The 26,742-nt window shown below is 49.9% G+C and overlaps 1 protein-coding gene and 1 long non-coding RNA gene across 3 annotated transcripts; one reads left to right on the top strand and one right to left on the bottom strand.

The window, feature by feature from the left end:
* Positions 1 to 1,506: 1,506 nt before the first annotated feature.
* Positions 1,507 to 25,826, bottom strand: PLAT (plasminogen activator, tissue type). Its single transcript, XM_010976935.3, has 14 exons — positions 25,645 to 25,826; positions 15,022 to 15,119; positions 14,259 to 14,298; positions 12,744 to 12,881; positions 11,582 to 11,692; positions 11,043 to 11,217; positions 10,289 to 10,380; positions 8,920 to 9,094; positions 7,528 to 7,613; positions 6,043 to 6,238; positions 5,813 to 5,949; positions 5,339 to 5,479; positions 4,213 to 4,379; positions 1,507 to 2,364 (listed from the first exon to the last, which is right to left on the bottom strand). The coding sequence occupies exons 2-14, from the start codon at positions 15,094 to 15,096 to the stop codon at positions 2,206 to 2,208; spliced, it is 1,692 nt and encodes a 563-aa protein (XP_010975237.1). The 5' UTR covers positions 15,097 to 15,119; positions 25,645 to 25,826; the 3' UTR covers positions 1,507 to 2,205.
* Positions 17,658 to 22,208, top strand: LOC116149096 (uncharacterized). Of its 2 annotated transcripts, XR_010377306.1 has the most exons (4): positions 17,658 to 17,963; positions 18,075 to 18,215; positions 19,121 to 19,382; positions 22,147 to 22,208. It is a non-coding gene; the product is annotated as an uncharacterized LOC116149096 (long non-coding RNA). The 2 variants fall into 2 exon arrangements; XR_010377305.1 differs by having other exon boundaries at positions 17,658 to 18,215.
* Positions 25,827 to 26,742: the final 916 nt, after the last annotated feature.

The raw sequence follows: 26,742 nt of genomic DNA, 5'->3' as shown, positions 1-26,742 counted from the left end.
GTGCGTTTTAGCAAAATCCAAATGCATCCTTCTGGCAGGGCTGGGACTCTGCCCTGTGGCTCAGTCAGCGGCCTCTCCTGAGCAATTGTCTTCATCCAGCTTGTGGTTTCCAGGACTTCACTCAGAGGAATGTCGGGGCCTTTTAACTTTGCGTCTCCATCAAAGGAGGCCTTACTGCTTCGGTTCATTTCATTGACCCAACTATCTGAAGAAAAGCTTGTCGTGCAAAGGAGGAGGGGATGAAATCAGCCGAATTCCTGCCAGAGACACAGCAGCCGGGGGTCTTACTGCCGTCCTCCAGCAACGTTTTCCCCAAACGGCTGAGACGTACATCTGCCTAAAACAGAATCTGCCACTTTCACAGGGGAACTTGGATCAGGCTAAAGTCAAATCTGTGACTTCAGTTTCTATGACTTGCATTTATTGAACTGGTTTAGGGACTGAGCATTTCAGGGAAGTTGGTGTTTACCCCCCTGAATCAAGCTCTTAGGTTTGAGAGAGTCTCTTTCTTTTGTGGGTTGGAACTACTTTTCCTCTAAGGACCGCTAAGCTGAGCAGTTCTGACAGCTGACAGAGAGAGAGAGAGGGAGGGAGGGAGGGAGAGAGAGACCGCTACAAGCACATTTTTTCCTCCAAAGAGCTGTCAACACGCACCCAACAGCAAGCATGACACGATTCTGGGGTGTCAGTGATAACAAACACTGTCAGGCAGCAGCCAGTTGTGTGGGATGGATTTCAAGAGTGACTAAGAAAGTAGTTGAGCATCAGACAGCAGCATTCCTTAAGAAACATACTTGTGTGGACTGGTCTGGGAGTTAATTCTTTCTGATGAGCAGAAAAGCAAAACAGAATGGAAGGGGGAAAAAATAGCCCAAATACTTGCTTCCAGTCTGAACCACCAACTGGGGTGTGGCTGTGTTAGCAAGGTCATGCTCAGTGTCTTCTCAGCTCCCTGTTGCCAACAGAATTAAGTCCAAAACTCAGATGGCATTCAAAGCGCCCTAATTCAATTCCACCCGAGCTCTTCTGCATGAACTTAACTTCCGACAAACTGGCCCACCCAGTTTTTCCCCACGCTCCCCTGCCTTTTCTGCTCTGGGGACTCATATTTTCATGCAGTGACTTTCCTTGCCTCCAGACTGCCTGTCCCACACCTCTCCATCAGCCCAGCTCTTGCCCCATGTTTGAAAAGCCGACCAAATTCTACTTTTCCCTTAAGATCCTTGAATGCTTCCTGCAGCTGAATATCCTGAAAACCCTCTCTCTGCCATTTTGTGTCCATCTCCATTCTGCCTCGTTATTTCTCTAAATACCTAATTTTTCTATCAAACCAAGAGTCCCTTCCTTCCCCCTTTTCACTGTCCACAGCACCAAGCACAGTGCCTCGTATGCTGCGGGGATTCTGAATGACTGAAAGGAAATATTCCCAGTGATTCAGAGAACGTGGACACGAGTCTTGGGAATAAGAGTGTGGATGCCACGGACATAACAACGATTCCACTCGGATTTGGGAAAATATGTGAAAAATATATCCGAATTTATTATCCCAGTACAGTATCACACAGGTTGTGGCAACAGGAAAAACAAAGATGGATTGATGTAGGGCCTACTTTATCAGTTATTAAAATGATACACATCTCCTGTTCTATTAAGAGGCTTATGAAAAGAAACAAAAGAACTACACTGTACACAACCGGATTTCCTTCCAAGAGCTGGAGCTGGAGCGAGGGAAAGCCCGACATTTGATTTAGAGACTAGATTTAAGAAGCATGATCTGGCCAGCCAGCCCAGCCCTTATTAGGAGGTCCCTGCTGGGCTCCCTGGTGACCATAAATAGACCTTCTATTCCTAATGCAGCCCTTTTTTCCCTGAAAAGATCTAGTTATCTTTGCGGAGACGTGGTTCCATCTGTGCGGTCCCCTTCCCAAAGCAGCTCACGTTGACGGAGGAGGAGGTGGGCTTGGCCCTGGATGGTGGTACCCCGGAGGGGTTGGCACCGTCTTCCCATCTGACCAAGTACATTTGAGACCTGAGCCCTGAAAACTTCCAAGTGGGAAGAACCTGTGAAAATCCACCCTCCCCCTCCCCCACGCGGGCGGTGTGCTGGCTGCTGGAGAAATCCGTGTGACGAAGCAGCAGCCTTGGTGCGACTTCGTTGCTGGGGGAAGCAGGGTCTCGTGCTTCAGGGAACCCGGGGGCTCCTGGTCATGGACGCGTGTTGTCTCGGATCCAGTCCAGGTAATTAGTAACCTTGGTGTACACGCCTGGAACGTCCTTCTGCCCACAGCCGAGGCCCCAGCTGATGATGCCGACCAAGGTCATGTGGTTGTCCTTCATACACACCAGGGGGCCGCCGGAGTCGCCCTGCGGAGGGGAGGACCGGTTAGCTGTTTGCAAAAATGCAGACCCTGGGGGTGGGGCGGGGCGCGGGGGAGGGAAGTGAGGGTGAATGTAGTGTTAATATCCTATTTCTCAAAGTGCTTAGCTCAGGGAGGGACATTTTATCTCCCCGATCTTAGTTCTCTAGAGAATTAGGTTGTGTGTCTGCTGTAAAGTGGAGATGAGATAATTGCTCAGACGTCTCAGGTCTCCACCCCGGTTGTAACTCCACCACTTACTAGCTTGCAGCCCCAGGCTCCCTGTGCTTCAGCCACTAAGACCTGCAAAACTGAGATCACCCTACCTCCCTCATCAGGCTGTTCTGGGACTCCACTGGGAGAAAGCTTGCAAAGCTCCAAGAACAATGCATGACTTTTACTGAAACTACTGGTAACTGTTAGCTGTTATTATTGAATCAAAATGATTCAGTTTTGTTTTTAACTTGATGCTAGCTGATAGATCATGGCTTCACTTTGTCTTCCACCTTTTATGACTGTCATTCTAGGTGGTATGGTTGAGGTGTCTGAAGAAATTATTCAAAAAAGAGACCAAAGGCTGTCAAGGGACCAAGGGGAAGACAGGCTGGTATAATCAATGAGTGAGATCAGTAGGACTTTGTTTTTATCTATTTTGTATATAGTACTTTGTATCGGGTAATCTCAAACGCCTAATTTATCCCTCCCCTCTCCCTGCCCCGTAACCATGAATTTGATTTCTGTGTCTGTGAGTGTTTCTATTTTGTAAATAAGTTCATTTGCGTTATTTTTAAAATTCCACATGAGTGATATCATATGGTATTTGTCTTTCTGTCTGACTTCCTTCATTTAGTATGATAATCTCTAGGTCCATCCATGTTGCTGCAAATGGCATTATGTTATTCCTTTTTATGGCCGAGTAATATTCTATTGTATGTATATATACACACACACACACCCCACATCTTCTTTATCCAGTCATCTGTCAATGGACATTCAGGTTGCTTCCATGTCTTGGCTATTGTAAATAGTGCTGCTGTGAACATCGGGGTGCATGTGTCTTTTCAAATTAGAGTCTTCTCTGGATATACGCCCAGGAGTGGGATGGCTGGATCATATGGTAACTCTATTTTTAGCTTTTTACGGAACCTCCATATTGTCCTCCACAGTGGCTGCACCAGTTTACATTCCCACCAACAGTGTACGAGGGCCCCCTTTTCTCCACACCCTCTCCAGCATTTACTATTTGTGGACTTTAATGGTGGCCATTCTGACCGGTGTGAGGTGGTACCTCACGGTGTCTTGTTATCATGAAATACAATTACATACTAGCTCTGATGGGGATGCCAACACAGAGAGCCTGAAATAGTGTGCTTTCCCAGGGTAAAACAAACAAACAAACAAAACCCTCTTATTAGGGCCAAACATGAGTTCCTAAAGCTCCTTCTCACCTATCATCTCCATCCTACATCCCAGTAAGTTGCTTTTCCTCCCTCCCCTTCTACGCAGCAGACTCCAATTCTCCAGCCCTTGAAGAAGTCAAGAATTTTTTAATCCACCACTTTGATAGTCAATTAATCGCCTGGGCTTACAGGAAATCCTGTACCCGGTAGAGGTTCCAATGCAGACACTGGGGAAATTTCCTGCAGTTTCAATTTCTTACGTTTGGGTGACTTTGATCTTTCTCCAGTTGCTTTATTCTCTGAGGCCCGCATCTGGAATCGCCAGCACCTCACTGAGATGAATCACTCCTTTGTGGTTACTACTTTTTTTCCCTTGGTTAAGAACCTGCTGGCCAAGGAACACTTTTGCCCTTGGAGTGGGGGTGGCTTGGGGTAGGAGAGGCGCTGGTGTTTACCTGGCAGGCGTCATGCAGGTTGTCTTGGTTCCCGCCACTTCGAGTGTCTCCAGCACATAGCATGTTGTTGGTGACGGTTCTGTTAAACAAATACTGTGATGTGCAGCGCCTGGATGGGTACAGCCTGACATGAGCCTCCTTCAGCCGCTCAGAATAGAAAGGAGAAGCTGAAAGAGAGGAGGGAATACGTCCTGTGGCTTTAGATTAAGTTATTTATAAACCTCTTAGAAGGAAAAAGCTGAACTTTCCAATAAGAGCTACCATCTATCAGTCTTTTACACATACTAAGTTGAATTCTATGAAAGTGCCAATATTTTATTCTTTTGACCCACAGAAACAGCAGTTTTGTATTGTCTAACCTAGGGTTTCTCAACAGCAGCACTGTTGACATGTGGGGGCCAGATAATATTTTTGTGGGGGGCTGTCCTGTGCACTGCAGGTGTTTGGCAGCAGCCCTGACTTCTGCTCACTAAATGCCCATGTAAACCTCCATCCTGAGTTGTAACAGTAAAAAAAAAAAAAAAAAAAAAAAGCCTGGGGTGATGGTGTTGGGGAGTATAGCTCAATGGTAGAGCGTGTGCTTAGCACACAGGAGGTCCTGGGTTCAATCTCTAGTACTTCCATCAAAATAAATGCCTCCGGACATTGCCAAATGTCTGCTGGGGGAGGTCAGATGCCCCCAGTTAAGCCTCACAATTTAAGGAGGTAGCTAGTCCTCTCCTTTCTTACCAATGAGGAAACTGAGGCTTGGAGCAAAATTAAAATCCAGGTGGGGATCACACTGCTAGCTAGGATGTGCAGTCAGGGCTACCCAACTGCAGAGTACAAGAATCTCACCCTTAATTAACCGCACCCCACTTCTAATCAGAACCTCCTTGAACTCTTTAGCTCTTAAAGCACTTGTGCTACTCAGACTTCTCTGGACCTGCATGGCCCCCCTGTGAGGGAGGGGGAGCGGACGGTGGGGACTCACGAGGCAGGGACTTGGCCCCAAGGTCACAGTGCCAGTGCCTGACCCGGGGCTGGACACCCTTGGGACTACTTTTTCCTCTTTCTGCTCAGCCCCCGCGCGCCCCAGGCCGCCCCGCAGACAGACAGGATGCGGCCGTGACTTCCTCCCACTCACAGGCCTCGTGCTTGCCGTAGCCCGACAGCTCGCACTCGGTCCAGTCGGGCAGCTGCAGGTCGGCGTCCGGGAGGCAGACGGTGCGGACGGAGTCGCTCTCCTGGGCGCAGGACAGCGAGTCCGATTTCAGCTGCAGCAGCGCTGGAAGGGAGTGGGAGGAAAAGAGCGAGCTTTAAATCTCGCGGATTTGGACGAAGAGGGTGGAGCTTGTGAAGAGAGGGCGGGACTCAGAAAGTGGGGCGGGGCTTGGTGGCGGGGCAGGGCTTGGTTGAGGGGCGGGGCTCGGAAGGAGGGACGGGCTTTGAAGGAGGGACAGGCTTGGAAGGAGGGGCAGGGCTCGGAAGGGGCGGGGCTCAGATGGAGGGGCGGGCCTCGAGGGGCGGGACTTGAAAAGGGGATGTGGGGCTGCGCACGTGCGGGTCATGTTGTGCCATCTGGAGTTCCAACTGCAGCCCAGAGAGTCTGACATCTTACCAATGTCATTGTCGTAAATGTCGTCATCAAATTCCTTGTGGACGATGTATTTTTCTACTTCAAACACCTGCTCCTCCTCTCCAGGGACCAGCCGGTACGTTCTGCCCAAGACCACCTTGAGATGGTGGGGAGGGAACCTGACGGAGAAAAGGCCTTAGGATGCTCTTCCCCACCGAGCCTGCTTCCAAGACCTTAGAGAGGAGGACCGCCTGCTGGTTCTCATTCCCTACCTCTCCTGGAAGCAGTGGGCGGCGGACAGCACCCAGCAGGAGCTGATCAGGATGCCCCCACACAGAAACCTCTCTCCTGGAGACCTCCTGTGCTTGGCGAAGATGGCGGCCTGCCACGGGTGGGAGGTGATGTCGGCAAAGAGGCCTCCTTTGATGCGGAACTGGGGCTGCCTGTACTGTCTCAGACCACAGGTGTCTGGGCAAGAAAGGGGCAGAACACAGGATCAGACCTGTGCGTCTGGGCTGGGGTCCTGAAACCCATCCTGGCTTCTTGTCTCGAAACCCAGGATGTCTACCGGCCACTGCACTTTTGCAGGTGGTACAGAGTGCTGGTGCCGCCTCCTGAGCAATAAAACCACAGCCTGCGGGCGGCGGTTTTACACCTGCCACGCACTGTATAGACACTATCTTTAACCCGCACATCGCTCGACTTCACAGAGGCTGTGACATTTTTTGCCAAGATCACAGTGGCACCCAGATTAGAACCCAGATCTGCCTGACCCAAAATCCGGGGATCTTTCTGCTTCATTACTAGTCTGTTCCTGCAGCCATTTCTTGGCTTAAGAAATAACGAGGCATCACAGCTTCCTCCCGGGGAATGATTACCCCATTGCTTTCCCATCTACTCAACCTTACCCATCCTTTGGGCCCAAGTGAAATCCTGCCTCCTCAATGAGCTTTTGGAACACTCCTAGCTCTGCAGCTCCCAGCCAGCCTTCTGATCCTGTTCACTGAGGCCTCACCTTCCCTGATCTTGGTTGTAAGTTACCTGGTAGTTGGTGTCTTACCTGCCCCAGTTAAACACTGTGCCCCCTGAGGAACATTCTGGCTGATCTGTGTGTTCACAGGAACCAAGTAATAGCAATCCCTTCCCAATTTCTAAAGTCTCATTTTCTAGCAAAGTGTGCCAACATGAGGTTCACCCCCTATCGTAACCCCGTCCCACTGTGTTAACTGGCTTCTGGGAGAAGGCGGAAGAGCTCACAGCAGGACAAGTTTTGAAGCCCAGGGATGTGGGATCAGAGTCCAGCTCCACCCCGTGGAGCCCGGCGACCTGGGGCAGGTGACGTGACTCAGAGACAGGAAGATGACCTCCTACCACATTGTTGTGAGAATGTGGAAGCACTTTGCTATCTAGGGAGCCACGTGTGTGTGCTCTCCTCCCCCGTGTAGTCACCACCACCACCATCATCATTAACAAAGGCATCTGGAGAGAAAAGCCGGGAGCCTGACTGATGCCTTCTAGGAGAAACTGGTGTGTTCCATTCCTTCCTTTCGCCCCTTCCTGTCACGTGCCCAAGAGTGTGGCCATCCTACTGTTGCTTCCATCGTGGAACCCCTCCTTCCCACCAAGGAAGGCCCGACTCTCCTAAAAATCTGGCAGCTGCGCAGTCTGAACCCCACGGCCCTGAAGACGCAGGAGTGGGCCAAAGAAACAGTCAGGAGTGAGGCTGGGTTGCGAGGGGTAGCCAGGCCGGCCCTTACCGCACTGGGGCAGGTCGCAGTACTCCCACGTCAGCTGGCGGTCCTTCAGCACATGGCACCAGGGCTTGGTGTCCCCGTCTGGATTCCTGGTCATCAGGAGTGAAGGTTTCCAATCACATCACAATCCAGGGAAGAGGGGTAGGAGGCTCAGCTGGGAGGGAGGACCCTGAGCTTTGGACTGGCACCTGACTCCGGAAACAACTGTCACCTTTTTTTTTTTTTCCTACCATTAACATTACGTTCTCATCTCCCAAGAGTGTCAGGGAGGAACTGTGAGCTGTGGTGGGAGGAAACTCAGGGTTTTGTTGGAATAAAGATGCCACATGAGGAGGAAACAGATGAGGATGGAGGAAATGGTTACAGGACACCTCCTTTAACTTGGGATTTGGGTCGAAAAACTGGAGGACCTTTGTTTGCTTTATTTTTTTATTATTTAAAAAAATTAATTTATATTTTTATTTAAGTGTAATTGTTTTACAATGTGTTAACTTCTGGTGTACAATGTAGTGATTTAGTTATACATTACATATACATTCCTTTTCATATTCTTTTTCATTATGGGCTGTTTTAAAATTTTTTATATTATTCTTTTTTGAGCATTTTTATAATTTCACATTTAAAATTTTTATTTTTAAATTTTTTCGGGGGGTAATTAGATTTTTATTTATTTATCTTTAATGGAAGGACTGGGGATTGAACCCAGGACATTATGCATGCTATGTACACACTCTACTACTGAGCTATACCCTCCCCCACATTATAGGCCATTGCAAGATATTAAATATAGTTCCGTGTGCTATGTAGTAGGACTTTATTTATTTTATATATAATAGTTAGTATCTGCAAATCTCAAACTCCCGATTTATCCCTCCCCACCCTCTTTCCCCCTTGGTAACGATAAGTTTGTTTTCTATGTCTGTGAGTCTGTTTCTGTTTTGTAAATAAGTTTGTTTGTGTCTTTTTTTAAGATTCCACATATAAGTGACACCATATGGTATTTGTCTTTCTTTTTCTGGCTCACTTCATTTAGTATGACAATCTCCAGGTCCATGCATGTTGCTGCAAGTGGCATTATTTCATTCTGTTTTATGGCTGAGTAGTATTCCGTTGTATATATACACCATAACTTCTTTATCTAGTCATCTGTCGATGGACATTTAGGTTGTTTCCATGTCTTGGCTATTGTAAATAGTGCTGCTATGAACATTGGGGTGCATGGAAAGCTTTGCTTTTCAGTTAGTGCTATTGTAGCAAATGAATAGTTTGGACTAGGTAATATCCATGGTTCCCTCCCACGCACTGGGACTTTGCTGTAACTTTCGATGCGAGACCCTCTCCCACCCCCACGGGCCCTCCGCCCCGTCCCGCCCCGCCCCGCCCTGTGCTGCATACCGGCAGTGATTGTGTTTGCCCAGGCCCAGAGCCTGCGCGTTGGTCTTCCACGCCGTGTAAACCTTCCCTATCAGGATCATGGAATTCCACGGCAGGCAGGAGGCCCCGGACGTGGTGAGGCTGCGGGTACCGCGGTACGCCAACCCTTTTCCAAAGTAGCAGTCCCCATCGTCCTCTGGAACACAAGAAATCTCAAACTGAAACAAAGCCGCTTAAATGCCAAAGCAGGCCAGTGCAGGCTTGCAGCGGGGAAACGGAGCTGCCGGCCTGGCACGTCCAAGACAGCCAGCCTGGCAGTGAAGGGGGGAGGGGGGTGACAGCCCTCCTCCCCTTTTCTCTCCTTCAAGCCCTTTCACGTGGGGTAGCTGGTGGCTTCCATCTAGTGTTTTCCTTCCATCACGGGCTGTGGCTTCCTAGGCAGCTGTGTTGAGAGAGACTCTCAAGTGTTCAGGTTAGGGGGGGAACGATGCCACGTTCCGCTAGCGGGGATTATTTCTGGTGCTGCTTGGAAATTAACTAGGGGTTTCCTTGTTTCTGCGAACCTCGGTGCTTCAAGAGGGGGACATGAGAGGAGGCCCAGTTTTCTCAGATTTGTCTGCCAGGGCGCTGAAGGGTTTGTTGGGCTTGGAGAGGAAGAGAGAGTAGAAACCTTCAAATGCTGCGTATTTTCACCCGTTTGCCCTATTTTACCCTCTTTTCTCCCCCTCTGAAACTGACAAAGTATACTACTCCACACAAATAGCATAATTAGAATGGACCTTTAAAATCATCTGGACCAGGGAATCCCAGTTTATACCAGATCTGGGAGGGTGGGGAGGATGCTTTGAGTTACTCTAAAGAGTCATCAAATTCACAGGTCTGTCAGCATCACCTGTAGACTGAAGGCACATTTTTTGTACGTGTATATTTAGAACTTTAAAACATATTTTTAATACTGTTATGATAACAATTATTTGTGAAAGCACCACTGAATTCTCAGTAACTTTTTGTCACTTAGTATTTTTTAAATCTGGGTTTTTTTTCTCACATTAAAAGTCTTGAGAGAAAAATTTTGAGAAATAGTTCTGTTAATCAAAAATGGAGAACTTCCAATCATTCTCAAAAGAGCTGGAAACCACCAGTACAGCCCCTCTCTGTAGATGAGGAAATGGAGGGTCAGAGGTGCCCTGAGATCAGCACGGGGTCAAACAAACAGCTAGCAGAGGCCAAGCCTGGGTGGGGACCAAAGCCTCTTGACTTTCTCTGACACCAAAGTGGTTAACTACCAGCCCACTCCCTGTCTCCTCGTTTGCAGAAGGACCATCAGCCCTGTCCTTCTAGATCCTTCTCCCTGTGAGGCTCCAGGGCCAGGGGGGGAGGCTGCACTTACTCTTGGAGCAGGCGGGCGTGCTGCAGAACTCAGAGATGTATTTCCCTGCCTTGAAGACGTAGCACCAGGGCTTTGAGTCTTGGTCCGGGTTTCTGAAAATTCAACCAAAGAAGGCCAGGGGAGGTGAAGCATGAATTCTGTCTCTCATATAATCTTGGGTGGAGCTGTGACCCTGTACTTGTCTTTATTTGGAGATTAAGCATGGTTTAAGGAGAGGCACATGGGTGCCATGTTGACAGAGGGGTGGTCAGTGATGGGGGGTTTTCAGTGTTAACTTGGCTGGGCTCTTGTGCCCAGTTATTCAATCAAATTCCCAACCAAGGTGGTACTGTGAAGGGATTCTGTAGACGTGGTTCACATCTACAATCAGCTGACTTGAAGTCAAGGAGAAGATCCTTAAGAATGTGGGTGGGCCTCATCTAATCAGGTGAAGGCATGAAGAGCCAAAGTGGGGAAGAAATTCTGTCTCAGGACTGCAGTATCGACTCCAGGCTGAGTTTCCAGTCTTGGGGGCCTGGCTACATTTTCCAGACCTGCCAGCTACCTAAGCATGCATCAAGTCCTTAAAATCTATCTATCTATCTATCTATCTATCTATCTATCTATCTATCTATCTATCTACCTACCTACCTACCTATCTAATGTCCTATTGGTTCCCTGGAGGACCTGAGGGATCTGACACAGTGCCTTCCCCAAGGGTGGCAGCTTCTTCCCAGAGGAAAAACCTCCTCGCTGGGGAGGGCGGCCCTCTCACCTGCAGTAGTTGTGATTTCCCAGGCCCAGCTTGATGGCGTCCGGCCTCCGTCCGCTGTAGGGCTTCGAGGCCAGCCCGCTGCTGTTCCAGTTGGCACACTCGGCCCCACTTTCCACTGTGCTCCACGTGCCCCTGTAGGTGACACCCTTGTCCTTGTAGCACGTGGCACTGGCATCTGATTGAAAGCAGGACACACGACACCTCACATGTGAATTCCCCTTTCGCTGAGTTTCCAAAGGGGGCTCCCCTCTGCTCTGTCATCACCCCAGACTGGGGAGGTGGGCTGGCGGCTGCAGCTCCTGGGGGTGCTGGGGGGTAACCCCACTGACAAGGGCAGAGCCAGACTCCAGGTTCCTGCCCAAGGCTCTGCCCGTTGGGCCCAGTGCTTTGGTTTCCTAACCACCCTTGGGTGATCCTTCCTGCACCACCAAGACCCCACGATCCTTGCCCCTGGCTTCCTTTCCTTTCTGGGTGGGTCTTGGGGGGTAGGATTTCACACTGGCGGGTCCCTGTCTCACACCCACCCACCTGCCACTCACCGATTTCACAGCGCTTCCCAACAAACCCTTCAGGGCACTGGCAGACGAACTCTGAGGAATAGAGGGCCTGACGACACGTTCCCCCATTGAAGCACCTTGGTTCACTGCAGCCTGTCAAGTATAAGCCAGGAAACCCCTGCTTACTGTCCAAGCAGCGCCGACACTTGATGAGTCAAAATCAAAGGCTGGTCTCTACCTGCAGGTCCGATGCTAAGGACTTTACAAAAACTAACTCATGGACTCCTCACCGCAAAGTCCACACTACTATCCTCCCATTTTACAGGTGGGCCAGGTAAGGCACGCCGCCTTTCCTGCTTTCTGCTCAGCACCATCCCCCTGGCCTGGGGCCAAGCATGCCTGAGTCCCCAGGTGAAGGCTGGACGTGCTGGGGACCATGACGGACAAGGCTTGGACCCTCTGGCTGAGACGGACACATACTTTTTTTTTTTCCATTTTCATGTTCTTTTTCACTGTAGCTTACTACATGGTACGGAATATAGTTAGTTCCCTGTGCTATAGAGTAGATTCTTGTTGTTTATCTAGTTTATATATAGTAGTGTGTATCTGCAAATCTCGAATTTCCAATTTATCCCTTCCCACCACACCAGTAACCATGAGTTTGTTTTCTGTGTCTGTGAGTCTGTTTCTGTTTCATAAATAAGTTCATTTGTGTCATTTTTTTTAAGATTCCACGTATGAGTGAAATCATACAGTATTTTTCTTTCTCTTTCTGGCTTACTTCACTTAGTATGATGATCTCCAGGTCCATCCATGTTGCTGCAAATGACATTATTTCATTCTTTTTTATAGCTGAGTAGTATTCCATTGTGTGTATGTGTGTGTATGTGTATATAGATATATACCACAATTTCTCTACCCAATTCATCTGTTGATGGACATTTAGGTAGTTTCAGTGTCTTGGCTATTGTAAATAGTGCTGCTCTGAACATTGGGGTGCATGTGTCTTTTCTAATTAGAGTTCCCTCTGGTTATATGCCCAGGAGTGGGATGGCTGGACCATAGGGTAAGTATATTTTTCATTTTTTAAGGATCCTCCATACTGTTCTCCATAATCACTGCACCAAACTACATTCCCACCCACCGTGTAGGAGGGTGCCCTGTTCTCCACCCCCCCCAGCATCTATCGCTCGTGGACACGTACTTCTGACGGGCACCGAGTGGCACTGGGGCTGGCCCCCGTTACACCAGCAGTGCTCCACCCGGTTGCCCCTGAGCAGGGGCCGCAGCCACGACTCGTGTTGCTGGTATACCATCTGTGTTTTCTCATCTCTGCAGGTCACTGTAACGAAAAACAGACGGGCCTCTTTAGAGCCGGACTCACCCTAAATTGACGCCAGCCCCTGTCACCCCCCCCACACACACACACACGGGTCCTGCTCACTTTCAGAATAATCCATCCTTTCTTCCATCTTTGCTTTCAGCCAGAAGACAACAAATATTTTGTCACTGAAGCCTCCTTCTATTGTTTTTCCTCTGATAGGCCCTTGTTTTGAAAGAATTTATCTATCAAAACACATTTAAGTAACACTCTAATTTTTAACTTTAATTCATCAAGCATATACACATGTATGCGGTTGCCTATCGGAGTTTTTGAGCCACGTGAGTCTTACCCACACTGAGATGATGCTTTGCTGGCCCGAAACAAAACGAAACAAAACAAAACAAAACAAAAGGACATTTTAGACTGTGCAGAAAATGTGCTTCTTCCATTAGTATTTTTGCTACAACAGTCGTTGAAGTATGCCCATTAACACTGTTTCCCTCTTTCTCTCGGTTTGCAAACCAGAATGCCACCTTTAAAGATCTTGAAATTTAATGAACTGTAGTGACAGATACTCCCTGCAAACAATAGTGTTGTTTCTTTAGAGGGTCTGGGGGTGGGGGCCAGGGTACGCCTGCAGGAAACACTGTGCTGTCCAACAGCGAGGGCAGAAAGAGGGAAGCCGTGACTCACTCTGAGGAAACTTCCACTTTAAAAGGGGTGTTGCCGAGTCTTCCAGACCCAGAGGAAGTAGGTCATAAGGGAAGAGAGGTGATTTGGGACCTGCAGCTGGGCTTACTGGTTCTTTAAATCAGAGTCTAGACAACCAGGCCATTAGCATTTTCATTCTTGCGATCGTATAGTGGGAATGTTCCTGGGGTTTCTAGCATCAAATCTAGATGCGGCCTTACAGAGAAAGTCTTCCCACAGCACCTCCGTGAGGTAACCCAGGCCAGTCGTCCCTGTGTTACGAACCACAGAAATGGAGACACGGAAATGTTCGCTAACAAGGATGCTGAGTCGCGTCCGGGAGTGCAGGGATCACAGCCCAGGGAAGGGCCCGGGAGCACCAGGACAGCGCAGGCTGGCAGCTGTGTGACCCTGGGCAAGTCACGCAGTCCCTCTGGGCTCTGTTCTCCTCTGAGTAACAGCACTTTGGGCCGCGGAACTCGCAGGCTCCCAGCAGCACGCGACTCCCGGTAGCCCGATCCCTTGAGAGCGAACCTGTTCCCTGTCCTCTCTGAGCCTATGTGAGTGGGGACACGGCATCTCTGCAGAGTCTCACCTTCAGGGAGGCTGAGTAAGCTGGGAGAAGAAAATCCCTGACAGAGCCTGAAGCACCCTGAACCCCGAGATCGCCCCCTTGGACCCCTCTCCAGCTCAGTGACAGCTCACCTCTGGATCTGCTTCCTCTCCTGGGCCGCCTGTGGGATTCCTGCAAAGACACCAGGGGTGGAGGAAGGTCAGCGCATGCAGGGCGTCTTAAGAATAAAGGTGTAAAGGTGATCAAACCAGATGACCACCATCAACCCACCAATCAGATGCCATCCGCCCAGAGCCCCGCCCCCCCACCCACCCAACTCAGGTAACCGGCCCAGGCAGAGTGTCCACCACCTTCCTGTCTAATTCTTCCTCCCCTTCTAGACTAGTGGGTCCAGAAGAACGTTCTGCACGACGGACATGTTTAATATCTGTGCCGTCCAAGATGGTAGCCACTGGTCACGGGGGCCACTGAGCACTTCACGTGTGGTGTGATGGAAGTGAATTTTAAGTTTTCAATTTAACTTACTTTAATGTTTTTGTTTTTTAATGGAGGGACTGGGGATTGAACCCAGGACCTCATGCATGCTAAGCATGTGCTCTACCACTGAGCTATACTCTCCACCCCACCACTCGTGATTTTTTTAAGTCTTTTTATAAATATAAAAGCTGATAAATATATAAGCTTGCCTGCTTCCATGACTCACAGCACATGCACGTACTGTCTTTTATAAATCCTCTATGGATTCATTCAAACATGTCCTTTAAAAACAGCTCCAAAGAAGGCATTGAGCAGCAGTGTTTCCTCTAGTCCCCACAAGTGCCTAGGGTTCACGCCTGGCTCCCAGCATCCTCCACCGAGGGGAGCATGTCCAAGTGCATCACCGCACACCCCTACCTGGCTCGGCGAGGCGAAGACGGCTCCCCAGAGCAGCAGCACACACAAGAGCCCCCTCCTCGTGGCGTTCATCATGTCCTCAGCGTGTCTGTGAAATTCTGGAAGAGGAGAGGGAAAAAGCTTCATCGTGTGATGTGAGATGTCATAGAGGATGTCAAGGTTCAGGAACCTGCTGGTCCCTCCAGCGTCAGCTCCCACAGCAGGAGAGGCCACGAAAAGTGTCTGGAAGATGGCGGTTTTAAAATTGTATATATTTTTTATTGTGGTAAAATATACGTAACATAAAATTTACCAGCTTAACCATTTTTAAGTGCCCAGTTCAGTGGCATTAAGTTCACACTGTTGTGCAAACATCACCACCATCCAGCTCCACACTTTCATCTTCCCAAACTGAAGTTCTGCACCCACTAAACAGTAACTCCCCGTTCCCCTGGCACCACCATCCTACTTACTATGAGTTCGACTATCCAGGTACCCATATAGACGGACTTATACAATATCTGTCCCTTTGAGTCTGCCTTATTTTGCTTGGTATGATGCTCTCAAGCTTCATCTATGTTGTAGCGTGTGTCCGAATTTCCTTCCTTTAAGGCTGGGTAACACTGCGTTGTATGGATGGACTGCGTCTTGTTCATCCATCCATCCATTGATGGATGTGGGTTGCTGGAAGACGGTTTTGCCCAGACATTTCTGTGGGCTGAAGGCTGAGACCATCTCTGGCACTTCTTGGCAGCCCTGGGCCTCAGGGCACTGGCTTGATTTCCCTGGATGTGAACTCCTACCCTGGGGCTGACTAACTGGATGGAGCTGCAGTAATGTCCCGTCTCTGACTTTTTCAGAGGAAACCGTAGGAATTCGGCACATCACAGAGCCAGCCTACCTCAGATTGCCTGCATCCTCCACTTACAACTCCCATGCCTCCTCTTCCAACAAAGGAAGGTCTCCCCGCTGCTCCATCGGCAAGCCAGCTCTTTTTTAGAGACCGGCCCCTGTGAAGTGCAGATTTGCAGAAAGGAAGGGAGGCATCTGGTTTGGATCACTAGACTCAGATCTTCCTGGACCCACATTCTTGGTTCTGTGTACCTTTGCCCAGCGATCTGGCCCCCAGCAGCTCAAAGCGGGTTAGTTGGTCGGGTGTTATTTTGTGGTTTGGCAGCCCCCTCGCTCCCTCGTCCGCAAGAATTAAATCAGGGCTTTTCTTCCCTTGACTCACTTCCCTTCAGTCACAACAACACAAGGTCCCTCCCCCTCATCCCAAGGATGCCAAGGGTCCCGTCGGTTCAGAAACTTCCAGGACTTGCATCCTGGCCTGGCTCCTTTCCTGTTGGGTGGACTGGCCCCTCAAATGGCCACAAGCTCCCTTCAGAGCAAGGACAGAAAATAAAGGGAGGGTGGGCTGGTTGGGAGTGACCTGTGGAGGGGACAAGAGTCTGGTCCCTGAGATGCCCCGGGCTCAGAAGCCAGCCAGCACGCCCCTCTCCCACCGCCCCTGCCCCATCGCAAAGGAAACAGAAAGAAGCCAGGATCTGAGCCTTTGTTCCAATCTGGCCGGCCCAAGGCCCCTTCTGGGGCAGGCTGGGGGTTGCCACCTCGGGGCCCTTTACTCACTCAAAGCAGGAAGCTTGCTACTATTCACAGGTTTCAGGCTGTTCCAGAGAAGTAGGGGGTTGAGGCCATCCAAACAGGAGCGCCCAGGGACTCTTCTGATCACAGGGAACCCCTCCAGCTGTCCTCAAATGTCCCCTTTCTCCAAATTTCCCCCAATACCCCCCATTTACCCCTCTGAATTTCATCCCATTACTTAGAACCTTTTAAAATACACCTTCGTCAACACCTTCCTTCCTTCTTCCTGCTGTTAATCATTTTTCACCTGTTTAGAGGGGCACCCATCCTTTATTATGTCAGCCAAGCCTTGGGGACAGGGAGAGCTCTACCCTCTGAGGACTCGAGGGGGAAATGCTGAATGAGACCCTGAACCAGCCCCAAGCACTGAGCACCGGAAAGGAAACTCGACGCAGCCTCCTCCTCCAGCCTGCCTGCCAGTCCCTCCACTGGGCTCACTCTCCCTCCCACGGGGTGCGGGGGTGGTGGAGTCGGGGGGGAACTGGATGCTTGTCCAGTTACTATGTAATTTCAAGAACTCAAGATCTTCTTCAGTGGAATACCCTCCTAGATGTTGGGAAATTGCAAAGCGAGACACAAAGGATTAAGATATTTGCATTCCCTGGACAAATGGGGGGGGGGGGGTGCTCGTGGGCGTGAAGGCACCAACAGCTGCAACTTAATTTTTCTTCTGGTTGGGGGAAGAGGTCATTAGGTTTATGTATTTATTTTTAAGGGAGGGACTGGGGATTGAACCCAGGACGAGGGATGCTGAGCATGCGCTCTACCACTGAGCTGTCCCCCCCCCCCCCCAGCAGCTGCATCTTGTCCAGCCCTTTGGCAACTACAGACTCAGCGCAAAGGGGAGAGGAGTGTGTCTGCCTTCTGCTCGGGACAGTCGGAGCCTGTCTCTCTTTCTATCGGTCCTTATCTTCCTCCGCCCCCTTTGGCCCTGCTGGGCCGGGAGCTGACCCAGTAACAATGAGTCTCACACAAACCACGTGACGGCTCCACCCTCGCTGCGCAGAGGCAATGCGGCAGCTGGTCGGGCCTGGTGGGGTGAGAGGATGACAAAGGAATGAGCCAGCCCACCTGCAGACAGGCAGTGCCGTCCCAAGGCCGGGGAGCCAGGGAGAGGGAGGAAAAGTGTGTCCTGGTCTTGCCTGTGTGAGAGGGGAGCGTGCAGATCTGGGGGCAGTGCCTGGACAAGAAACGAGTGAACACCGTGAACTCGGACTGGACTCAGAGCAGGGGGTCCCCTGCCAGGGTGAACTGCAACCCTGGCTCGTGGGCTCCCACCAAAGGGAGGGGCCCGAGTGCCCATGTGAGGTTGGTGGGAGGTGAGATTTGAGGAATAAGCTTAAGAAGTCCTTTGAAGGAGGCTCATTTTATACATACAAAGACTTGAAATTTTTTTTTCTGTGTTTTCTTCCTTTTGCTCTACTTAATAGTTTCCCAGAATCAAAGAACTGAAAATGCAAGGAAGCAAGAGGAAGGAAAGAATGGACGCAAAGAAAGAAAAGGAAAAAGAAAACCACCAGGATCGCTGACTTTCATGGGGCTGGAATTCCTGAATCACTGGACGCATCCCTGTATGAAGGGGGCAGTGGGATGGTTATATGGCCCGTGGTCCCCAATATCCCAAGGCCCCACCCCTGGCAGGCCCACCCTGGCCCACAACGTCAATTTTTGCAGACTTGCAAAAGGTACCCTCTCTGTGGATGGAGTTGAGTAGACACAGAGTTTGGCAAGTTGACAAAAAAAAAAAAAAATCTACAAATTAGAAACATCAGGACACGTGGCCGAGAAAGCACGGCCTGGATTTCCAGGCTGCCTGGGCGGGCATCCTCGTGCGGGACCAGCCCGCGCGTCTGTTTCCAGGGCGGCACTGATCTGCCTGCCCGGATGCCATGCGGGGTCCTGCTTGGCTGTGGAGACAAAGTGACTCTGTTCTCTGGCCTCTAAACAACCGTGAATGATGACTGCTCCAGGGGAGAAGGGAACAATGGTCTGGTAACCAAGGAAGGGGGGGGGGTCGGTCTCCCAGAGCCATTGTGGGAAACCAGCCACGCTGGCCAGAAGCACAGGGTTTGCGTCTGCAGTGGTGCCATGGGGGTGTTGATGGATGAGCACCAGTTTAACGGCCAGAATCTGGATGGGGCGAGGCCGTGGGAAGGGACAGCCGGAGGGAGGGCCTGGGGAAACGCAGTGGAAGGTGGCCCCAGGGACTTTTACTGCCCTTTGCCTGACCTGTCCTGCCACTGTCCTCCAACCTTCTCCACCTGCCCCCAGAAACATCTGCTCCCAGGGAAGGAACCGATAACACTAGCTCACCTAAGGTTAATGTGACCGAATACCAGTAAGTGTGCTGTCTTTCCAAAAAGTACCTACATTTTGAGACATAAAATCGGCTCCCAGGGATGCAAAAACCGAGTGGGCTGGACTCAAGGTTTCCTTCAGGGCTAACCCTCTGTGGTTTCTGTTGTTCCGAGAACAGATGCTGTAACAAGGGTTCCATGCTGTGGGAACTGCGAAACACTTAGAAACGGGGACCGGTACGCAAACAGTAACCTGAGCTGCAATAACGGCCCTGGACGCACGCAGTCGGTCTGACATCTGTGATTCTAGGGACAAACTGTGCAGTGGCCCCAGATATGAAAGGACTCGAGGACTCTCTTAGTTTCCACGCTTGGCAGCAAGAACAAGGCAGCAATGTAAGCAGACTGGAGGAGGATGGAGATTGCAAGGGAAAGAGAAAGGTAAGTTGCTACTAGTATCAAATTTTACACCGTGGGCAAGGGTTGCTAACTTAATCTGTGGTGAAGGCGATTCTTGGGTTGTTATTGCTTTGCAAAGCTGCTCTCTGGAGATCTGAGTAAGAGAAAGTCAGTCTCCAGCAGCACAAATACCCCAAGATGACTCATGACTTTAAACCAAACAACACTCTTCCTCCATCCCCCACCACCACGCCAGGAAGGATGCCAACAAATTAGAAAAGAAACGGTCAGAATTCCTTGGGACAGCAAAGGCGTGTCACTAAGTCAGGATGAGAGGGGAGGTGAGATGGGGGCGGTGGGGAGAAGCGGGCCTTGGGAAGGGGGTGTAAGCTCCCCCCAGAAAGCGCACCTGTTGTCTGGACCAGCGTCGGAGCCCAGCTCAGAGACATTAATTATCCTGGTGGCTCTGGTCCCACCCCTACAGGTCCCACTTTTTATAGAGGTCATGCACTCAGGATAAAAACCATCTTCACCATATCCAAAGTTATACGAACTAATTGTATTGCTTTATGCTGTGACCACAAAATATTATACAATGCACCCTTTGTTTTTTATTTCATTAAAGGAAGTTTAATTAAAAAAAATTTTAAGAAATTGGCATCGTGGAAGCAAGTCTTAGTGTTCTCAAAAAGATAGTTTTCTTTGTGCGCACACTTATTTTCTCTTTTCCTGAACGGAAGGGACGTTTTCTAACTAGGGAACAAGACAAGAACATGCTTTTATCTGATGGGATGGAGTCCAATGAGGTGAATAGAGTGGCTTCCTCTCCTGTACCCTGCACGCCATCCCCTCCCCGCATTCTCACTCAGTCACTCAGGGTGGAATTCTCGCCAAAGCATCTTCAAAATATAGGCACCTGACCTGTGTCTGAATTTTACACGACGTTAACCTGGCCACTCAGAACAACCTGTACTGAGCACTGTCATTGCCTCAACTCTCAGCCCTCTGCCAGGGAGTCCTGATTATCTGCGGGAACTCAAGGAGTGCAGTGGTGGTGGGTCTAGCAAACTAGAAGTCCATCCTGCCTCCTCCTACGGTAAAAACAAAAGACACCTTTTCCTGATGAACTTAGATCCTTGTCAGCTGGCAAAGCTAACACCATCGGTCAGTGCAGCAAGGTGTTATCCCTGGAACCTGAGTCTTAACAAATCTGCAACCTCGTGTTCATCTGATAAAGAGTCCTGCTCAGCCATCAGGTAGTTCCTTCTACTCCCTAAAGCAAATGTCACTACATGTAATTAAATACACCATCATTGGGTCATTCTTCAGTCCCCTTGCAGATTTCAACACACTTGGATCGGGGAAAAATGTTCTGAAGCTTTGAATGCCTCCCTACCTGCGAAATTTGTCCACACGTCAGGAGGCTCACGTGAAAGCTGACGTGATAGCCTGTTTTTGAGAAACGTGTGTGGATTAATGCCACCTACTCATCCGGTACGGGAGGGCTTACCACTTGCCAGGCACCCATTGAATCATTTAAGTCAATGCGATTAGCTCATTTTTACGGATCAGAGAATTGAACTTCAAGAAAGTGTAAGGAACTTGCTCCGGGGTGACGTGTCTTGTAAGGGGTGCCATCGGGACTCAAGCCCAGAATACCCAGTTCTGTCAAAAAACCGACAGTCGGTCAGTCACTCTGTCCACAACCCTTACTGATGCTGGACCATCACGTTTTTTCATGTGCTCAGCCTTTGCTGTTGGAGGGGAGTGGCTGGTGGGAATTCAAGGAGGGGGCCCCAGCTTCAAACTCCATCCCCTACTTACAGGCTGGGTGTGGTTCCCCATTTTTTCTATTGGGCTAATCCTTTCCACCCTGCTGAGTTGTCATGGCAACCAGGGCAGAAGCATGTAACTTGTACTGTCAGGAGCGCCCTTCAGACTGGGGAGTGTCAAAGTTTACAGCTTCTCCCTGGAATGAGGACTAGGACTAGGAGGGAAGCCAATTTCCATGGGGTCATCCTTAAGTTCAAGTGTTAATATCAACTCTGGTATCCAAGATCATCTGGACATCTTGTGATAACCTGTAACTGGATTCTTTACAGTGGGTATCAAGTTTCACATCCTTCATCTCTGTGCACAAATCAGTATTACCAGGGGCCACGATTTCCCGGATTACCAGGTGGCATCTTTTATCTGATTTTTCTTGTTCAGTTTTTTTTTTCAAATTTGCCTTTCCCAGGCTATTTACAGCAAACAGTCTGGGGCAACTCTGGACTCTCAGAGGAGACCAGAGTTAGTGGCCAAGGTGGCTGGAAGATAAGGCCTGAGATGCTGGGTAAGGGCTGTCTGACACAGACCACATGGGTGTTTGAAAACCGGCGACATTAGGCAAGAAAAATAAGAAAACTGAAGCTTCTTAGATAAAAATCAAAACAAAAAACCCCACAAATCTTCCCTTTCTTTCTGCAACCCAGGTGGCAGACACTGTTTCTTGCTGCAATGGGGCAAAAACAAAACAAAACAAAACAAAACAAGTTCCTGTTTTCTGTGAACAGTGATCACAGGTGAAGCCAGCAGAGAGCAAGTGAATGGTGGGCTTTCTGTTTTAGATGATCCGTAGGTTACTAATGGCTGCCCACTGAGCCTCCTTCCGCTACCTTCAAGGAAATGCCCCAGCAAAGGTCTCTAATTAAGGGACTTGGGAACTTTCTTGGGCGCCTCCTTCCTGCCTCTATCAGACCCCTCATCCTGTTCATCTCCACCTCATACCCCTAATTATTCTGGTTTCCTCCTTTTAAATTCACAGGTGATGACTACGTATCACCATCAAACACAAGCAGCAACCATGCACCATGCATGGGCTCCCTGGTGGAAAGACATATGCTCTGTCCTCAAAACCTCCTCGTTTAGGAAGCAAACAGACAAGTCACCGTCACAGCCCAGTGAGATCTGTGTAGGGGGTGGCGGCGGTGCTGGGAGGTGGGAACGCAGAGGAAGGGGTCCCCTACTGAAATGCGAGGGACGGGATGTAGCTCATTCTTGCTGGTGAGGGAAGCTGGTCAAGTTCAGCTTTCTGCAATGGATGCTGTATAGACTGTTTATGGAACAAAAGTAGGAGTGAGCCAGGCAGTGGAGGGGAGATACTGACAAAGCACAGCCCCAAGATGGGCCCCCTGTTTGGGGTCCAGGCTCACAGCATCAAGCAGCTGGAACCCCTCAATCTTCAGTGTGAACACTTCTCTTTGTGCAGAGGTGTATGAGTCACGCACCCCAGGCTCTCCCTCCAAAAGCGTCCCTAAGAGGAAGTGTGGCTTTGAAAGACCAGGAGTTCTAAGGATGTAGGGACCTTAGGGGGAGGAGTTCACTTTGGATTCCCTAATGTCTGGTTGTAAGTCGAAGGAATATTTGTGACTATGTAATAAACAGAAAAGGCTCTTCATTCAAAGGGCTCCCAGGATCTGGGTTCAGCCTGACCTCCAGGTGGAATCAGGCTTTGTAGGTCGATTCACAAACGAACCGCTCCAACCCACTGTGTATCTGTCAGGAGCATCACGCAGTCATCCCGTGCAGCTCCGCTGGCCCCGCTGGCCAAGAGTCACGCTCTGGGTCATGGTCATGGGCGTAGATGGTGTGGGCAGCTGCTAAAGACACCCAGTTGGATCAGTTCTACAAGAAGAAGAGCTGTTCGCATTTCCTGGGGAATTGTGATCGGCACCAGAACATGCCTGAGCCGTGCCCTCCAAAACTGTCTATGAAATGCCTGCAGTGTGCCCAGCACCTAGTTCATTTCCCCTTCCTATTAGGTCTTAACTTTCAGGCGATCGAGAGGTTTATCTGGCCCTCTATGCCCTTCTACAGAAATCCTTTTCCCAGGCAGGATAGTGGAATATAAAATGTACAAAATATCACTAGGACAATCTACTGTCATTATAGGTAAGTAGACACTTAAGCCAAGATCAGGAGATGATGTGGCTGAACTCGGGGTTGGACCAACGCGGACGATCTTTAAGATTCTTTCTCCCTCGAACTTTCTATGAATCCAAATCATCCTCACTTTTTAAATCTGGTTTAGTTTACATTTTTTTAATTTGTTTGTTTTTTGCAAGGGGATGTAATTTATTTAATTTTTTTTAATGGAGGTACTGGGGATTGAACCCAGGACCTTGTGCCTGCTTAGCTATACCCTCTTGAGCTATACCCTCCCCCTTCAATCTGGTTTAATTTGAGACCCACCACATGGTTTTGTGAGCTGGTTGACTTTAGGATGAGGTTAACCACCTGAAATTATAGACAGAAGTTTCCCTCTGCAAAGCAAATTACCCAGAGAGGGAGTGAACAGAATATTCTGGTCACTCATTGTCCATCTTGGCCATCTTATCAGAACAGATCTGAAAATCACTCACAGAAAAGAAAAGTTTTATTCTGAGACTGCCGATGCCAAATAGTCATTGAAACTGAACATTTCAACTCAAAACCCAAATGTTGCCTCCCTTCCAGACACTGGATATTCAGAGAAGCACATGGATTTTGAGTTTTGACTAGAACTAAGTGCACTTTTAATGCTACAAACCACATTGCCACCTCGGCCTCTGATCAAAAAAAATCACCTGCTGACCCTCTGGAATATTTGGAAGATCTCCAGCCAGCACAGCTCCTTCCAAATAACGATCTAGCCAAAGGGCCACTTATGCCACTGTAAAACCCTGGAACAGGGAGTACTCCTGGAGGCAGATTAGTGACAGGACCCCCTTGGATGCCTGGGTCCCAGCCACCCATTTACAAAAAGCCTTACGTGGTGCTGGTGGTTTCATGTCACAGCACCAGAGTCGTGGCTGGATGCTGGTAACAGTCGTTTGAAACGTACTGGTCCCCAGCTCTGCTCGCCAACATGCTGATCACAGTATAATAACCGGATCACTGCTGGTCCCTCCGAAGCAGGGACCATCTCAGGCCGATGAGGAAGCGACAGAGAGCAGCATCGTCACTGGGAGAATCTGATACCGGGGCTCACAAAATACACCGAGCGGGTCTTGGAGACTCTGCACAGAGACCAGGCCTTTTGGGCAGAGAGTAGCTTTCATTGGCTCTTGACGGGAGCCAGAGAACATTTTAGGGAGAATAAATTGATGGGTAGGCTGGAGCTATTTCTGCTCCAATATTCACGGCATCTTGGCTGGGGCCTGTCTGCTCTGACCGGCATCTATTGATCTGGGCCAGTCAGTGTCTGGTGTCTCCAGCCCACGGGCCAGAATTACTAGGGAATCCTTTTGAGGCAACTCCACTTACCAGTTGTATCTGAGAATTTCTTCATGGGATCTCACACACACACACAGAGTTTTTTTCTGTTTCATCAGATGGCTGCAGGAGACCCCCATGACCATCCACAGAAATCATCATTCCCACATTCTTTTGAGCATGAGTTTGTCATCAGTTAACCTGAGCACTCCTTCCCTCCCTGCACCTCCCTCCCTCCCTGTGAGGCTAAGAAAATAAAGATAATAGCAGTGAAAACCTAGAGAGCCTTTGGGAAGAGAAGAGTTTGCTGTTATTTTCCCCTGTAATTGAAAAGTTCTCAAAGAAGCCATCCCTTTGCACCTGGGCAAAAAGCCAGAGGCCGGGGGGGGGGTGGGTATAGCTCAGTGGTAGAGCATCCTGGGTTCAAGCCCCAGTAGCTCCATTAAAAATAAATAAATGAATAGATGAAACCTAATTACCTCCCCCTTAAAAAAAAAAAAAAAGCCAGAGGACAAAACCAGCTGCGGAGGTGGGGAGTGTGGGGGGACCCCAGACACATGTCTCTGACTGTCCCCTCTCCTCTCTCCCAGCACTTCCCACCTGATGACTCTGAGGACAAGTCCCTCTGCCCAGCCCCAGCCTCAGTTTCCCCGTGGGCTCACCAAGGGGGCTGCCCAGCCGAACACCCACGCCAGAAGCCCCCAGGCAGCCCTTTGCATGGGTTGCCTGTTGGTCATGAGGTGCTCCATTGCCTATTCAGGGCAGTTCTGTGTCATTCTGTTCACTTTCCCCTTTGCAAGCGGAGATCCCTTCTACAGGAAATACACCCGACCTCCCCTCTCTCTTCCCCTGGCCCGCTGGCCCTCCAAACACTTCAAACACTTCAGCCATCCCAATTAGATGCACATTCCGAAAGAAAGCTCCCCGGCTTGCACATTCTAGCTAACCCTCACTTTTTGCCTGAATTACCAAGTCGGTCCCGAGTTTAGATGTCCCTTCATTGGCTCAGAAAGACTTTTAAGACAAAGAAGAGGAGACGGTGGACAGAAAAGCACAGAATTCAACCCACCTCCACCGCTGCTGTCGTCTTCTTTCTTTCCCTCCTTCCTCCGAAAGGCTTTCTCTCCAGCCCTGGGCTCTGCAGGACCTCGGCTCCAGTCCCCCCGCACCGATCTGGCCTCCTTTAAATCTCAAGGCAGGGGGTGGGGTCGGAGGCCCTGGGTGGGCGGGCTTCTCTGCAGCCGGAGGATGCCCAGTGGACCGCCACTAGAGAGCCAAGCCAGGGCGGACCTGTTTTTATAGAGGGGAGGAAGTTCCCCATGGAAGCAGCACAGCCCATCCTGGCTTTGGGCCAGGCTGATTATTCACAGTCCTGATGTCACAGGAATTCGGGAGTTGGACAGGACCCGAAGAATCATCTTTCTTTAGAATCCTGGTCTTAACCACCCAAAGGGACCCCGAGGCTTAGCGGGCTCTAAGCCCCTACCGGAAAAGAGGCATTTACAATTCTAAACAAATACACACAGAGGAGACTAGGGGTGGGGGGTGTTCTTCTGGAGTCTCCAGCAGTAAGTAACTCTGCTCCTCCGGACACAAGAGGTTGGAAGGGCTGGACGGGTGGGCCAGCTGCCCTCGGGGCAGAGGAAGCTTCAGGGTTGGAGTACCTGGGAAAAGGGCGGGGGCGGAGCTCACCTGCTCACCCGCAGTGGAAAGTGCCCCAGCCCGGAACCAGCCACACACCCCAGCTCTGTCATCTCGGGTGAAATCAATTCTCTTCTCTGTTAAGTGAATCCACAGCGGGTGAGGTCTCCCGAGTTCCCTGATGTGTTGTGGAATACAGGTGGGGGCGCTGAGCCCACGCTCTGCGCTAAATGGGGCCGCTCACGCTGGCAATTCCATCCCTCACGTCCACCCCTTACACTAGGGATGTTTTTCAGTGTTCTGGAGTTTGTTTTTAAATGTAAATATCACCCCACCATCAGACCCGACGGCGGAGAAGTGAGCCGCTCGGTGTAGGGGAAAGACTGACGCTTGAATCAGCGGTAATAGGAATGAGGGCTGTGACCTCGGTCGAGATTTTCAATTACGCTGAGCTTTCGCATCTGAGGTCATATGTGGATTAACGGGAGACAAGGCACGTAAATTCCCTGATGCATCACGGGGAGCA

The sequence above is a fragment of the Camelus dromedarius genome, chromosome 22 (genome assembly GCF_036321535.1).
Source record: "Camelus dromedarius isolate mCamDro1 chromosome 22, mCamDro1.pat, whole genome shotgun sequence".
Classification (NCBI taxonomy): domain Eukaryota; kingdom Metazoa; phylum Chordata; class Mammalia; order Artiodactyla; family Camelidae; genus Camelus; species Camelus dromedarius.
Note: the sequence above shows the minus strand (reverse complement) of the source record. Positions and strands in the feature narration are given on the sequence as shown.